Below are 13,441 nucleotides of genomic sequence, written 5' to 3'. Positions count from 1 at the left end.
GCTCCAAGCTTTGCCTGTGGGCAAGTTTCTTGCAGTGGAGTCACTGGGTCCTGTAGCTTTGGGCTCAGTCAGATGCTAAATGCCAGTGAGCGGGGTGCAGCTCTGCAGTACGGGGTTCCCAGCACGCCACTGGCAGCTGCAGTGCTCTGCACGCTGTCTCGCTGCAATTCCTCTGGGATCAATCCTGTAGCTGTGACTGATTGCAGCTACTTAGCTGAAGAGAGCAGCCTAATTCCCTTATCTCTCTATCCCAGACGTACCCAAAGTCTCCTCTGAGCTGAGAAGCCGGCAGCAGCCTGTGCAAGCTTGGGGCTGGCCTCGCCTCTCCCTTCCCTTTGTGGAAGCTTAGATTATGCTGCAGGAGGCCAGGGCCCTCTGTTCCCATCTCCTCTACCTTTGCCCTTTGCACACAAAGGGGCTTTGTCCGGGTTGTCTGGCTCATATTGTGCCTCTGTTTGCAAAGTCAGTGTAACTTGAGAGCAGTCATGGAGGAAGATCCAGGTCCCAGTCTCTCCCTGGTGCTTACAGCCTGTCTCCCTCCGCCCGGAGAGGGACCTTGGCTGGGGCTGTGCCTTCAGGGCTGGGGTGGGAAGGAGCTGTCTCTTGCCTGGCTGGTCAGTGGGCTGTGTTAGTCCTCTTGAGAGTGGGGTTAAGTGTGGAAGACAGACTCCTAAAAATAAAGGTTCCTAAAGCAGCGCTGGGGTGGTGGTGGATGCTGTGAGGATGCACACTCTCAGGAAGAGGGCAGTTTCATTCGGTGTCTGGTGAAAAGTGGCCAAAGCCCAACTCAGCTTGGTACTGCCTGGTGTGGCTCACCACTGGTATGTGCTGGGCTCAGAGCTCTAGCCCATTCATCCTTTGCTGTTCTGAAGCCCTGGAGGTAGGACTGCACCAGCAGGCAGGTGACCACACCAGAAGGGCCATCCCAAGCAGCATGTTTCAACAGAAGCAAGACTGCATGTTTCTGGGGACAAGGAGGCCTACCTGGCTCCCATCCCCTCTGCAGCTGCTCGATGGCACAAGCATTCCCCCTCCCCCCTCCCCCCCCCTGCAAAGGCCACTGGGGCTTCTCAAGTTGTGGCTGGTCCAGGATAGGATTAAGGATGGAAGAATTTTTTTCTCAAGAGCTGCAACTCATTCCTTTGTTCCTGGCTGGAAAACCAGTTATGGAGCACCAGGATGGCCCCAGCAGGAGCCTGCTGCCCTGGGCACACAATGGCAGAGCTGCCATTGGAGGGATCCTGGTTTGTGAAACCACTTTAAAGATGCAGCAGGGCCTCCCCCAGCTGAGGGCTCAGAAAGTCCCTGTGGTGGAAGAAAGTCTGGCAAAGGGGAAGAGGAACTGCTGCAACGCTTCTCTAGAGGCTCTCTATTGATGAGACCTTCCTTATGATGGGCGCTGTGCTGTGGCTGTGGGGCACTGTGAGTTGCCCTCCCGCACAAGAGAAGTGGATTCTAGCAGCAGCCCTTTGTGGAAGGCAGCCTGGCCTGAAGGAGGGGCTGTGGGTATTTTGCAATGAGCCACCCTCACCTCTTTCCAGACCAGCTGTTGGCCCTGTCCCATGCTGCTCTTGCCCACCTCCCAGGGCTTCTCAGAGGAGGAAGATAGATTTAGGTCTCTCTCAGACCCTTCACCTTGGGGACCAGGATGTTGCCCTGGGGAGCTGCTGAGAGCAAGCCCGGTGCCTTGGCAAAGGCTGTGCTGTAATTTGGGATATTCATCGCCAGGGCTGGGTTTGGAGGCAGGTGGCCAGTGATGCAGTGAACAAGGAGGATCAAGCTCCCAGCCTCCTAGTGCTAGCTCTGCAGAGAAGAAGAGGCCTGGAGGCTGAGCAGGGAGGGAGCAGTGCCTGCAAAGCCAGCGAGCGGAAACTGAAGGCAGCAGCGGTCCTGCACAGGCTGCTGTTCTCCAGGCACAGCGAGGGAAGAGGAAGTGGGGATTGCTCTGCGGTGGGGACCGTCTGGGGCTCAGAGATGGAAACCTCCACACATGGCCCCTAGACGAGCACAAAACAGTCACAGCCTGGGAGGGTGAGGGGACAGAGCAGAGGCAGGGCAAGTGAACAGGTAACTGAGATAAAGGCCATCCACTGGTGCTGGGAGATCCCAGCCAAGGGCCAGAAGGGATGGGCATCCCTGGGGCGAGCCGGGGCTGAGCCACGGCACAGGGCATGTTCAGCAGGGTGACAGGCGAGCACAGGGCTCTGGCCGGGCCGGCTGCTGGGGCAGATAGCGGGAGGTAGGGCCAGTGCAGCCTTCAGATAACGCCTGAAGGAAAGCACAGCGATGAGATCTGAAGGCAAGTGGGAAAAGCAGTAAAGCAGATGCGTGTAGCACAGGGTGAGCTGGCCAGCTCGGCCCCACTGCTCACTCCAGGGACACTTGGACCTGGAAATGAAGGAAATGACTCAAGCTGCTCTCATTCATCCCCCCTGCCTGGCCCAGCTCTCAGGACGGTCCCTGTGCTTGCGCCAAGGAGCAGCACGGAGTAACACCTCCACTCACCCCACCGCTGGCACAGACCAAGCAGCCCTCAGCTTACCTGTGCATGCAGCTCTTGCTGCTGTGGGACATGGTGGGGGACACTGACAGCCCCCAGCAGAGGGAGGGAGGTGCGGGCTGCAGGCACCCCATTCACTAGCTGGAAACACACAGATGACACATAGCAGGGTTCCCATGTGTGGGGATGGGGGGCACCTCATGGATAGGAGGCTTTTGCACGGGGAGGACTTGGTACCCACCCAGATACCTGTGAAAGGGGCAGCCCGGTGGGGGGAACATCACCTGGCCTTGGTCACACAGAGCAGTGGTCCTGCACTGACCCGTGGGCAGGTCCGGGCTCCGAGAGCTGGCACAGTTGGGGATTGCAGCAAGAGAGCCCAGGCTGGCCCCAGCTTGTGCCAGCAGTGGGGACCCCTCCCTGCCCCTACCTTTGTGCCCTTCCATTGCAGCCTGACATGAAGAGTGCAGCCGCCTGCCTGCAGTGCACACAAATGTCTCATTTATTGTTTGACACCAGAGGAATCATCACAGCCTTGGAAAAGCTCAGGCTACCCACAAAAATAAATAGTCACATTTTATAGGTGAGGGGCCTGGGTGAGCAGGTTCCTGTGGGCCAGCAGCACCGGCTGCAGTGACGTGGACAGGGCAAGCTGCCCTGAGCCCACAGGGTGGGTGGGAAGTCCCACCTGGGGTGGTGCAAGGAGCAGCCCCCCCTATACACACACAGAGCAGGGCATCGTCACATTTTGGGAACCAGGGAGGGGGGTTTCAGCCAGGGGAGTCTCGAGCTGCTCCACAGCACCCAAGGAGAAGGCAAAGCAGACAGGGCAGCCACATCCATCTCCTCCATGCCTGTGCCATAGGCAACAGGGACTAATGCCTCGTGGCTGCCCGGGGGATTTTGTAGAGGTTGAACGTGGGTGGCCTGCAAAACCAAAGTCACCTGTGTCACCCCCAGCCAGAAAGGGGAGCAAAGGACAGGCTGGGATACACTGAGACAGCCAAATGTCATCCCACCCTTATTGCCCAGTCCCACAGGAAAGAGGGTACAGAGACCGCCCACCCCACCAGCTTGGGGAAGGCTGGGAGCAGCAGACTTAGGCGTGTAGGATGATGATGGCAGGATCCCAGGAAAGTCTACGCTGCACAGGTCCCACAGCCCATCCCCTGGTACCAGCACCCTCCTTGGCCTGCACTTGCCCTGTTCCCCTCCTCATCCCCCCTCCCTCTGTGCCCCCCTCATGCCACAGGACCTGCCCCCCACCCCACACAGGACCTTGCTACTTACATCTCCAAGGCTTCATTCCTGGAAAGGAAAAAGAAGAGGGGACAGTGTCAGTGGGGAAAGAAGATGCCTCCTTGGACAGCATCTCCTGGTGGGACAGGGTCGCCCTTGGGGCACACAAGGACATGGGGGCTGCAGGATGCTGTGGTCCCCTGCATCCCAGCTGCCTCATCTGGACACCAAGCCTGGGTTGCTACTGCCCCCCACCCCATGCCAAGCATTGCTGCTCCCAGAGCATGGCTGCTTCTTCCCCAGGAAGGCAGAGTGAGGCCATGCACTTGCCAGCTCAGTGGCACACGGTCCCCCCCCCGCTGTGATTTCAGTTCCCCAGGTTTCCCTGGCAGCAGGGTCCGTGTCTCCAGCCAGCTCAGCTGCTGGCTGCAGGGGGAAGTGAAAGGTGTCAGAGCCACCCCTGGGAACCATGGGCAGCTGCAGGCAGGGCACAGCCTGGCACAGCACCACGTCCCGCACACACCACGTACCCCCCCCCAGCATGGGTCCTGGGAGAGCCGGGGCATGGGGCGGCTGCACACCCTGGCTCCCCAGGAGGCTGTGAAGGGGTGGCAGGCAGGCACACAGGGAACCCCTGGCAAACCAGCTGCCAAGCCACAGCCCCCAGCAGTTGGAAATCCAAGTGGGAACCAATCACTACCCTCAGGGGTCGGTGGCTGCACTGGTGGTGGGGCTGGGGCTGCCAGTCAGGGGGCCCTGGGGAGATGGGAAGAGGGCCCCAGAGGGTTGGGGGGCAGCCTGGGGGTGCTGGCAGCCCTGGACATGTGAGCAAGCACTGCACCCTCGTGGCAATGACACCAACCACACAGCGCGCTGCAGCCCACGTGGTATCCAGCCATGCTCCTATTTCGGGGCCTCAGCACAATAAATGGTGCCAGTGACAGACTCCCAGCTGGGCTGGGGGCTGCAGCCCATGCCATGCAAGCCAGGCTCCTTCCTCCAAGGGGGTTGCATGCACCTCTGACAGCCCAAATCAGGGTTTCAGAGCAGAGAGAGAGACAGGCTCTTCTCAAAAGTGATCTCTGGAGACTGAAGGTCCCAAGCCACCACCATGGCTACCCCCCCAGCCCACATTACTTCAGGATCAGCACCATGGGCTGCCAGAGGATGTGTGAAGGGGCAGTTTGCAGTGTGTGAGGGGGACCCCAGACCCAGCATGGTTGCAGGGGGTGGGCAGCTCCTCACCTGTAGACATCAGCGATATTCATGCGGCGGTAAAACTTGGCAAGTCTGACAGCCAGGATGATGCTGGGCAGCAGGAAGAAGGTACACCAGCCCAGGCTGAACCAGAAGGCATTCTGGGTGTGGAGGGAGAGCCATCAGGGCTCAGAGAGCAACTGGGAGAGCCTCTTACCCTTCTTCTCCAAAGACCACCCACCCATCCCTTCTCACAGTCAGGCCTTTGCTCCTAGCCACAGCCCTCTGCCAGAGAGATGCTGAGCTGTGCTTGCTCAGGACAGAGGTGGGTACCCCTCATCCTGTGAGTGAGGGGCACAAGGAAATCTCACTGCCACCACATACACAAGTGTCACCCCACACACCACTGACCCACTCACCAGAGAGTCCAGGATGTAGTTGCAGGTGATGGCCTCCACATCATCCAGGGTCTGAGCTATGGGCTTGCAACGTGCCACCTCTCCCGTCAGCTGGGGACATGGTCAGAACAGGACATGTCAGTGTCCACTATACCCTGCAGTCCACCCTTCCCTTCCTTCCACCCCACCGAGGAACTCACCTTGCTCTTGGCCCAGGAGATGTAGGTCTCAAAGAAGTCCAGCAGCTCCTCCAGGAAGGCCCACGTCTCCTGGGAAGGGGCAATCAGAGCATGGAGATGCTGCACCCTCAGCCCACTCCATCCCCATGTCCCCTCCATGTCAGGATCAGAGCTGTCAGAGTACCTCAACCCAGCAGCAATGGGGGTTGCAAGCACTAGCCCAGCCCTTTGCCTGGGCTGCCGTAAGGGGAGGGGGCACCCAGGGTTGCAGGGGAAACCCAGGGAGGACAACAGGACGGGACAAGCAGCCAGACATTGCCTGGCATCCCTGTGCAGAGGCAGGTTTTGGTGTGGGGGTCCAGGCACACCCCCCTGGGTGGCCAGGAAGCAGGGCAAGGCAAGCTCACGTTCTTGATGATGTTTGTCATCTCCCTCTCCAGGAACTCCTGGGTTTCACTGGCTTTGTCCACCGCAGCTTTAGTTTGTGCCTGGGGCGAAAGGTGCTCTCAGCAGTGTGATGGGCTAAGTGGGGTCCCCACATCTCCCCTCTCCTGCCCAGCAGCAATTGCTGGGGTGCAGTGTCTCTGAGCTGTGGTGTCCCCAGCAGTCACAAGCTGGTAGTGCCCAAGTACCTCGGGTACAGGGAGCCTGCGCCTGGCAGGGTCCGTGGCGTGGGCCCCATAAGCAGCCCCTACAGTGCACATTTGGGGAGCAGCCACCAGCCCCCCAAGACTGCAGGTTATCCCCCACCACCTCCACTGTGGCACCTCAAGGGTACCTTGCAGGGTGCACTCAGGAAGTCAGTCCCCTTGTGCAGCTTACCTCGAGCTGGACAGCTCTGCTCTGCACCAGCTGGATGTTCTCCTTCAGGCTTTGCTGGGGGTGGAGAGAGAAGGGTCAGAGGCTCAGACAAAACCCCACCAGCAGGCTCTGAGCTCTGGGGGGGCCCAAGCCATCACCCCTGAGACCTTCCCCACCACAGCAACTCTCACCAGTGGCCCAGAGAAGCTCATCTGCATCTCCTTGTCCAGGTCCCTCAGCTTGCGAGCATCAGTCTTCAGGTCGTCCGTCAAGTCAGTGCCCTGGAGGAGCTGCAGTCAGTGGTGCCCCCCAGCATGGGGGGGTCCCTGCCCCACCACAGCCACCTGATTCAGGGCCAGGCTGGAGCTGGACAGGGCTGGGCAGGGCTGAAGTGCCTTGGCCTCCCCTCAGCAGCCAGGTGGGGCTGCAGAGGAGACCCCCACAGCCAGTGTTTTAGGGACAGGGTGGCCGTGGCCCCAGGGTGCCAGGACCTCTCACCACTTTGTCTGCCAGTTGCTCCAGCTGTGCAGCCAGATCCAGGAGGTTTCTCTGGGTCAAGTTCCGATCCAGCTGGAAAGGGCAGAGACAGAGCCATAAGGATGGGGAATGGGGCTCAGAGGCAGGGAGGCTCTACCCCATCCCTGCTGAGCAGAGTGGAGCCAGGGCCTCCCAGGTGGAGGGGATGCCCAGTTGCCCAGTGACGTGGATGGCAGAGGACACCCTGGCAGCTGCGGTGGGACTCCCATGGCAGGAAAAGGGAGGGGGCAATGGACACCCTCAATGCACATCCAGACCCCTTCATCCCAACACCATGCTGAGCCCAACTCACCTGCTCCAGGGTGGATGTGAAGTCAGGGGGCTGTGCAGCCTGGCTGGCACTCAGCAGCAACTCTCTCTGCCTCTGGCTGAGCAGCAAGATGGAGCTCAAGCTGATGTTCATCTCCTCGAAGGCTGTGGAGATCTCTCCAGTGTACTGCCAGGATAAGGGGAGCCATGATAGGCCACAGTGCCAGCCCCTCGCTGTCACCCCAGCACCAGTCCTGCACTTCCAGCTCTGCCCCCCTGGACCCTGGCACCTCTGCACTCACCTGGCTGATGTTCAAGAGCTCGTCCAGGGACACGCTCTGATCCAGGTGCAGCGTTTGCCACAGGGAAGCATCTTGCTGGCACTGCCTGTGGGAGGGGGGCACAGGGCTGAAAAGGGGCAGGCAAGAGCCACCCCCTCCCAGGACCGTGCCCTCACCCATGCGGGCAAGTCGCACCTTGCTCCTTACCTGGCATCAGTGCCTGCCCACAGCCGGGGCAGGTCGAGCAACCTGTCCCCATCCCAGGGAGCATCTAAAGGCACCAAGCAGCTCTACCTGCCCCTGCGGTGCGAAGGACCCACCTGTACATGTCTGAGAAGTTTGTTGTGCCACCCTCCTGGCCCAGCAGCTCCGACAAGTTGAAGCCAGGGATCAGGCCAGGGGTGTCTAGGAGCTGAGAGCAAGGAAAGAGACGGAGAAACTAGACATGGTGCAGGGCAGGGCACCTGGGAAAAGCATCTCAAACTGGCCAGTGCTGTCTGTGCTCCACCAGCAGCCCTTGGAAAAGTGGCAGTGGTTCTAGGCAAGGATGTCTTCCCACAGGGAGCTCACCTGGAAGAGCTGCTGGCTGCGCCAGGACTCGCAGACCAGCATGTAGACGTTCCCCCCGAGCACAAAGATGATCAGCACCAGCAGCATCAGTAGCCAGGAAAAGATGAAGCTGAAGCCAACCCCTCTTGCAGGGACAGTGACATCATTAGCACACAAGGCCCCGTGCCCCAGTGCTGATGCTAGCATTGTCCCAGCTTGCAGAGCCAATGCCTGCACACCCACTGCCACCCCCCCCACCCCTCACAATGCCAGGAAGCACCACCATTCCCACACGCACATCTCCGCTCTGCCTTCGGCCCCTGGAGTGTGGCCAGGCTGTGCCTCAGGGCTCAGACCCCAGCAGAGCTTCCTCAAGCTTTGCAAGCCCCCACCCACCCACAGAGCTGCCAGGGCCCCACTGGCAAGGGGCAAAAGGGCTCTGCTCGACCACCTTTCACCAGCACCATGGCTTACCCTTGTGTTTACTGTTTGCAAGGGGAGTTGCCATGGGGCAGGCCATTAAGCCTCAGAAATTTGATGATTTAAGAGCTTGAGCATCCCCAGGTCAGCCCTGCCCACCCATCCCACCGCTCCCACACGCGTCCCTGGCAGCCAAGGGAGCCTCACGCCATGAAGAAGTTCCCGCCGGCATTGGAGAGGCTGCTGCGCTGCGTGGGCAGCACGCTTTCCTTCAGCCCCAGGGGCCCCAGCAGCAGCCCAAAGACATTGCAGAGGACCACCAGCAGCACCATGCAGCACAGGAGGACACACACACTCCACCTGAGGCAAGAGGAGGGACAGGAGTCAAACCGCGGGACCTGCCTCCCCAGCAGTGCTTGGCATGCCACCAGCTGCCTGCCTGGGGAGGAAGAAGCCCGCAGGCAGCCTGGCAGAGGAGGGGCACAGGTGGCTGCAGGGCGCAACTCTGGCTACCCTGCACCCACAGCCCCACCACTGAGCAAGCCCCCAGCTCCAGCAACTGGGGGACTGAGAGCCAGAGCCTCTCTGGACAAGGGAGCTGGGGGATGCAGCAGCGCCTCGCCTACCTTTGCTGATCGAAGCTGATGATGGGTTCCCTGTACTCCTCCAGCACCGACGCGGCATTGTCCACAAAGGCCCCGACATTCTCCTCCACACCCAGGAGTGGCAACTGCTCCCGCAAGCTCCCGATCTCCCGCCTGATGCGGCCCAGCTGTTTCTGGGTCTCTGCAGGGGACAGGGACACAGTGGTGCTGTGAACTGCTGCCCCGGTCCTGCCCACCTGGGGTGCCGGGGACAGGGTGAGGATAGGACAGGGGTGACTTTGGTCAAGATGGCATCAGCACGGGGACTCAAGGACAGCCAGGGCTGCAGGCAAGGGGTGGCAGCTGAGGAGGTCTCCAGGCAGGAATGGGATGAGGAGGGAGTATGGAGCCCAGGGAGAGGGGCGCATCGGCACATGGGGTATGGAGCCCTGCTTACCTGTCACCACGTCCTGGGACTGCTCTTGCACTTTGGCCGTGGTCATGTTCAGCGTGCTGTTAACCTGCATGCGGGCAGCACAGGACACAGGGCTGGGCACCACATCCCCTCCACCCCCAGATCCCAGTGGCACAGGACAGCTGGGCTCCCCTCAACACTGAGACCCGACCATGCCACCACCGGGGGCTGGCAGGGACAGCGGGCAGGCTCCAGCCAAGGCAGACCTCTGGCCAGCCCTTCTCTCCACATCACAGCAATTGACTCCCAACGGAGCTTCTCCCAAGTCACCAGCCCCCGAGTGCCAGGAGCACCCAGCCCTCTGCCTGGGTGTGAGGGGAACCCATTACCTTCTCTAAACTAGCTGCTATGTCAGAGCCAGACACATCATGCAGCACCTCCAGCTGCTGCTCCACGCTGGGGATCTGTGGGGAAGAGCTGGGGTGAGAGGACTGCAGGAGGCTGGGGAGGGGGCTGCTGGGGCCCACACCCTGCCCCTCCTCACCACGCTGAAGTTGGCACTGAAGGCAAGGCCATCCAGGGACACGCTGTCACAGGAGTGGCCGCAGCGCTGCAGGGTCCCGTTGATGTTGTCCCGCAGGCTGGCCAGCTGCCGGCTGTAGTTGCTCTGCAGATCCTCAAGATCTGGGTGAGTGCTGGTGATGCCAGCAAAGGCCACCCGCAGCACCTCCATCCCTGGGGAGATAGTGGGGCTCAACACCTCATCCTACCAGCACAGCAGGGGCTTGTCGTCGCCCAGCTGAGCCTCTGGGACTCATCCAAAAACTGAAACGTAGAGGCACCATCCCGCAAAATCCCAGCTTTTGCCCAGGCTGGGGCTGGAGCAGCCAGATGGATCCACTTCCCTGGGGAACTTACCCAAACCTGCTGGAGCCCTTCAGGCATGCATGTGCCCCAGCATCCCTGTGAATCCCGCCAGCCCCCCAGGGATGGGACAGCTACCTTGCAAGAGGCTCTGGAGGGATCCCACAACCCCATCTGTGCTGCTCCTGATGCTCGAGATGATCATGCCACCTAGGTTGGGCCCAATGTCTGTGGAGATGGGAGAGATGGTGTCAATGACAGGACTCCCAGCAGCAGGACCAGGCTGCCCTGAGCTGCCCAGGACTTGCAGGAGAGCTGCTGAAAACACTACGTCCCCCTCACAGGACTGGGTAGAAGGGACCCCCCACCCTGCCACCACCTGCATCACCCTCCTGAGTGGAACCTGAATAGGCAAAAGCAGCAGCTGGAGCAGAGCAGGAGCCTGAAGGAGCCCCCAGACCCACTCCTTTTAGACATCCCCTTGAGAACCAGCTCAGCGACCCCCCTGGGGTCAGCAAACATTTGCAGCACCCTCAGCCACCTCCACTCCCCAAGCACCCCCAGGACCCCTCGGCTTCCCCTCTGCCGCACACCCTCACCCTGGATGCTGCGGTTGGCCTGGCCCAGCGGGACATCACTGCTGTCGATGATAAAATTGATTTGCTGGAGGGACAGAGATGCAGTGTCAGTGCAGGTGAGGACCCTTCCCCACCGCCAGCTCCACTGTCACGTTTCCACAGGGGGTCTCTTTGCCCCCCAACAGGCACCCCAGCCAGGACAGGGGAACTTGGCGTGCCTGGTTGATGGAGGCCAGGTAGGTGTGAACATTGTCCATGGTGTTGTTGACGTTTGGGAAGGTGTCACGCACAGCCTGGGAGAAACGGGTGTTGCTGACGAAGGCACAGACATCACCAGCCCTGCAAGGGAAGGGCGGCAGGGTCAGCACGCAGAGGGCTCAGGACTGATGGTCTCCCCCAGGATCCCCCAAATCTACCCACACTGACCCCAGGCTGCAAGGTCCAAAGCATGCAGCTGAGCCCTGCTTCTGGAGCACCCCAGTGAGTGCCTGCACACAGCCAAGGGAACAGAGGAGTGACAGGCACAGGAAACTGAGGCACGGGGAGCCCAGTGCCTGGCACACCCACATTTCCCTGCAGCAGAGCTGTTGGGAAGGGTCTGCAACACGCTGACACAAGGCCCCCCAGGGCCAGCTCCCCACAGCTGCTGCTTCCTCTCCTTTGTCCTGCTGTGCAGGGATCTGCTCCGGTGAACAATGGCAGCTTCCTGGCACAGCCACCAAGCGCCGGTGTTTCCACCCGCTCCCGGGTCCCACCCGGAACCTCCCAGCCAGCACTCACAGGAGGAGAACAGAGACCAGCAGGACCGAGGCCCAGAGAGCCCGGCGCTTGCAGCCCATCCGCCGGCCCTGCTTCTGGTACATGCGGCCCCCACAGTTCCCACAGCAGCGGCAGCAGGAGAAGCAGCATCCCACCAGGGGCACGAAGATGATGAAGAGGAGCCCAATGGCCATGCAGACCAGGAAACCCAGTTCGTAGTGCAGCAGCTGGGAGAAGAAGAACGTGAGGCAGCATAACACTGATACCCTGGAAGGCTCCCCGGTTCTGAGGGTCCTGTCCAGACCCCCACAGGGCAGGATGGGTTCCCCCACGGGGTTGTGCATCTTGCCAGCTTTGGAGCAGTCACCCGCCAGCCTCCCCCAGCCCATGGTGGCCTGGCGCTGCTGGCTCCCTGCCCTGGCTGCCTGCTCACCTTCTGAAGCTGCTCCCTGCCAGCTTCTTCACTCTGGGACTTCCCAAACTCTGTGATCAGCTCTGGGGGACAAGGAGCAAAGAGGGCTGTGAGCAGGTGCTGGGTGCTGGGGGGGCTGTCGAGAGAGGCGCCGCACCCTGCTCACGCCAGAGCAGGGCTCCCAGCACCAGCATCACCTCCAGCACTGTGGCTCAGAGTGGCTGTGAGGGCACGGCATGTTCCTCTCTCCCATCATATCACACAGCCCTTTTGCACCCAGGAAAGGTGCTGCCAGCCCCCATCAGGGATCCACCGAGCAACGGGCCCCTCACCCCAGCAGGGACCGGGGGCAGGTTTGGGGGCGGATGTTTTGACAACCACCTTGGCTGCCCTTGGGCTGCCCTCTCACACCCATGGTGTGGCACAGTGAACCCTGCCAGGATGGATGGGTGCTGGGTCAAAGTCCCCCCCCAACCATCTCTTTTCATCCCCAGGTCTGCCCTGCCCATGCCCCATGGCCTGATTAAAAGCCATGCTGGCACATGGTGCCATGTGACCGCACCCTGCTATCTGTGTGACGTGAACGCAGCCACAAAGCCTTGTGCTGTTTCCCTGCCACACATTTGCCTGCGAGCTGCTGGTGCAGCAGCTGAACCCAGCAAAGGATGAAGCACAAGTGCCGGCAGCCAGAGTGGCAAAGCCCTTCCCCAGGTGGGCAGCACTCGCCCCAGGAGCATCGAGCAGCCACAGGGTGCTGGCATCACCCCTGCCAGCCTGCAGACACAGGCACCTCGACCAACCTGCAGCCACTTTGGGCTAGAGCTGTGCCAGTGACACATCCCCTCGGAGGTGAAGGAGGAAGAAGGGCGAGCAGGCATGGGGTGCCCACAGTGCTGCTGTGAGGACACCGGGACACACTGTGGGACGCACTGTGGTGGCCCTGAGCTGGCTCCTGCCCAAGCACAACTTGTCACCTGAGAGCTGCAAAGCCAGGCAAGGACCCCACAAGCTCACAGGCAGTGCAGGGTCTGTTCTGCACCTTTTGTTGGGGACTGGGACAAAGATACCTGGAAGGAGGATGGGGCAGGACTCTGCAAGGGGGCTCTGTCACCAACGCTTGTCCCGGAGCCCCCCTGAGACTGCCCCACAGTTGTGACGGGACATGAACAGGACACAGCTAGCAGTCCTCAGGGACCACATCCCGTTCCCCCCTCCCCTACATACCACTCCTAACCCAGTACCTCGGCATTTAAATGCCGGATGGACAGAGGACTCAGGCACAGCTGGGACCCTGTAGCTCCGAGCAGCCCCCCCACCCCATCGCCAGCCCCTCGCTACCATCCACCTACCTATGGGCAGGGCGTTGGGCTGCACCAGCTGCAGGAAGCCCAGTGCCATCTGCACCAGGCCTGGTGTGCTGCTCCCCGGCGCCTTGGGGCCGGAGCCATACGAAGGCTGCGAGATGTTCCCCAGCTCCAT

The 13,441-nt window shown here is 60.9% G+C and overlaps 1 protein-coding gene across 1 annotated transcript; it reads right to left on the bottom strand.

Annotated features, from left to right (window-relative positions):
- Positions 1 to 3,079: 3,079 nt before the first annotated feature.
- On the bottom strand, positions 3,080 to 13,441 carry LOC311192209 (prominin-1-A-like; the record flags this gene model as incomplete). Its single annotated transcript, XM_084264633.1, has 24 exons — positions 3,080 to 3,427; positions 3,791 to 3,808; positions 4,985 to 5,097; positions 5,356 to 5,445; positions 5,535 to 5,603; positions 5,921 to 6,001; positions 6,336 to 6,389; positions 6,506 to 6,595; positions 6,813 to 6,884; positions 7,144 to 7,287; positions 7,403 to 7,487; positions 7,702 to 7,793; positions 7,952 to 8,075; positions 8,558 to 8,710; positions 8,977 to 9,136; positions 9,392 to 9,455; positions 9,739 to 9,813; positions 9,894 to 10,084; positions 10,352 to 10,441; positions 10,813 to 10,876; positions 11,010 to 11,130; positions 11,572 to 11,777; positions 11,984 to 12,045; positions 13,312 to 13,441. 24 exons carry the CDS (start codon positions 13,439 to 13,441, stop codon positions 3,376 to 3,378), a joined length of 2,400 nt encoding a protein of 799 aa, XP_084120759.1. The 3' UTR covers positions 3,080 to 3,375.

This window comes from Gallinula chloropus, assembly GCF_964237585.1.
Source record: "Gallinula chloropus genome assembly, chromosome: 5".
Classification (NCBI taxonomy): Eukaryota; Metazoa; Chordata; class Aves; order Gruiformes; family Rallidae; genus Gallinula; species Gallinula chloropus.
The sequence above is the reverse complement of the archived record's forward strand: the minus strand, read 5'-3'. Positions and strand labels throughout refer to the sequence as shown.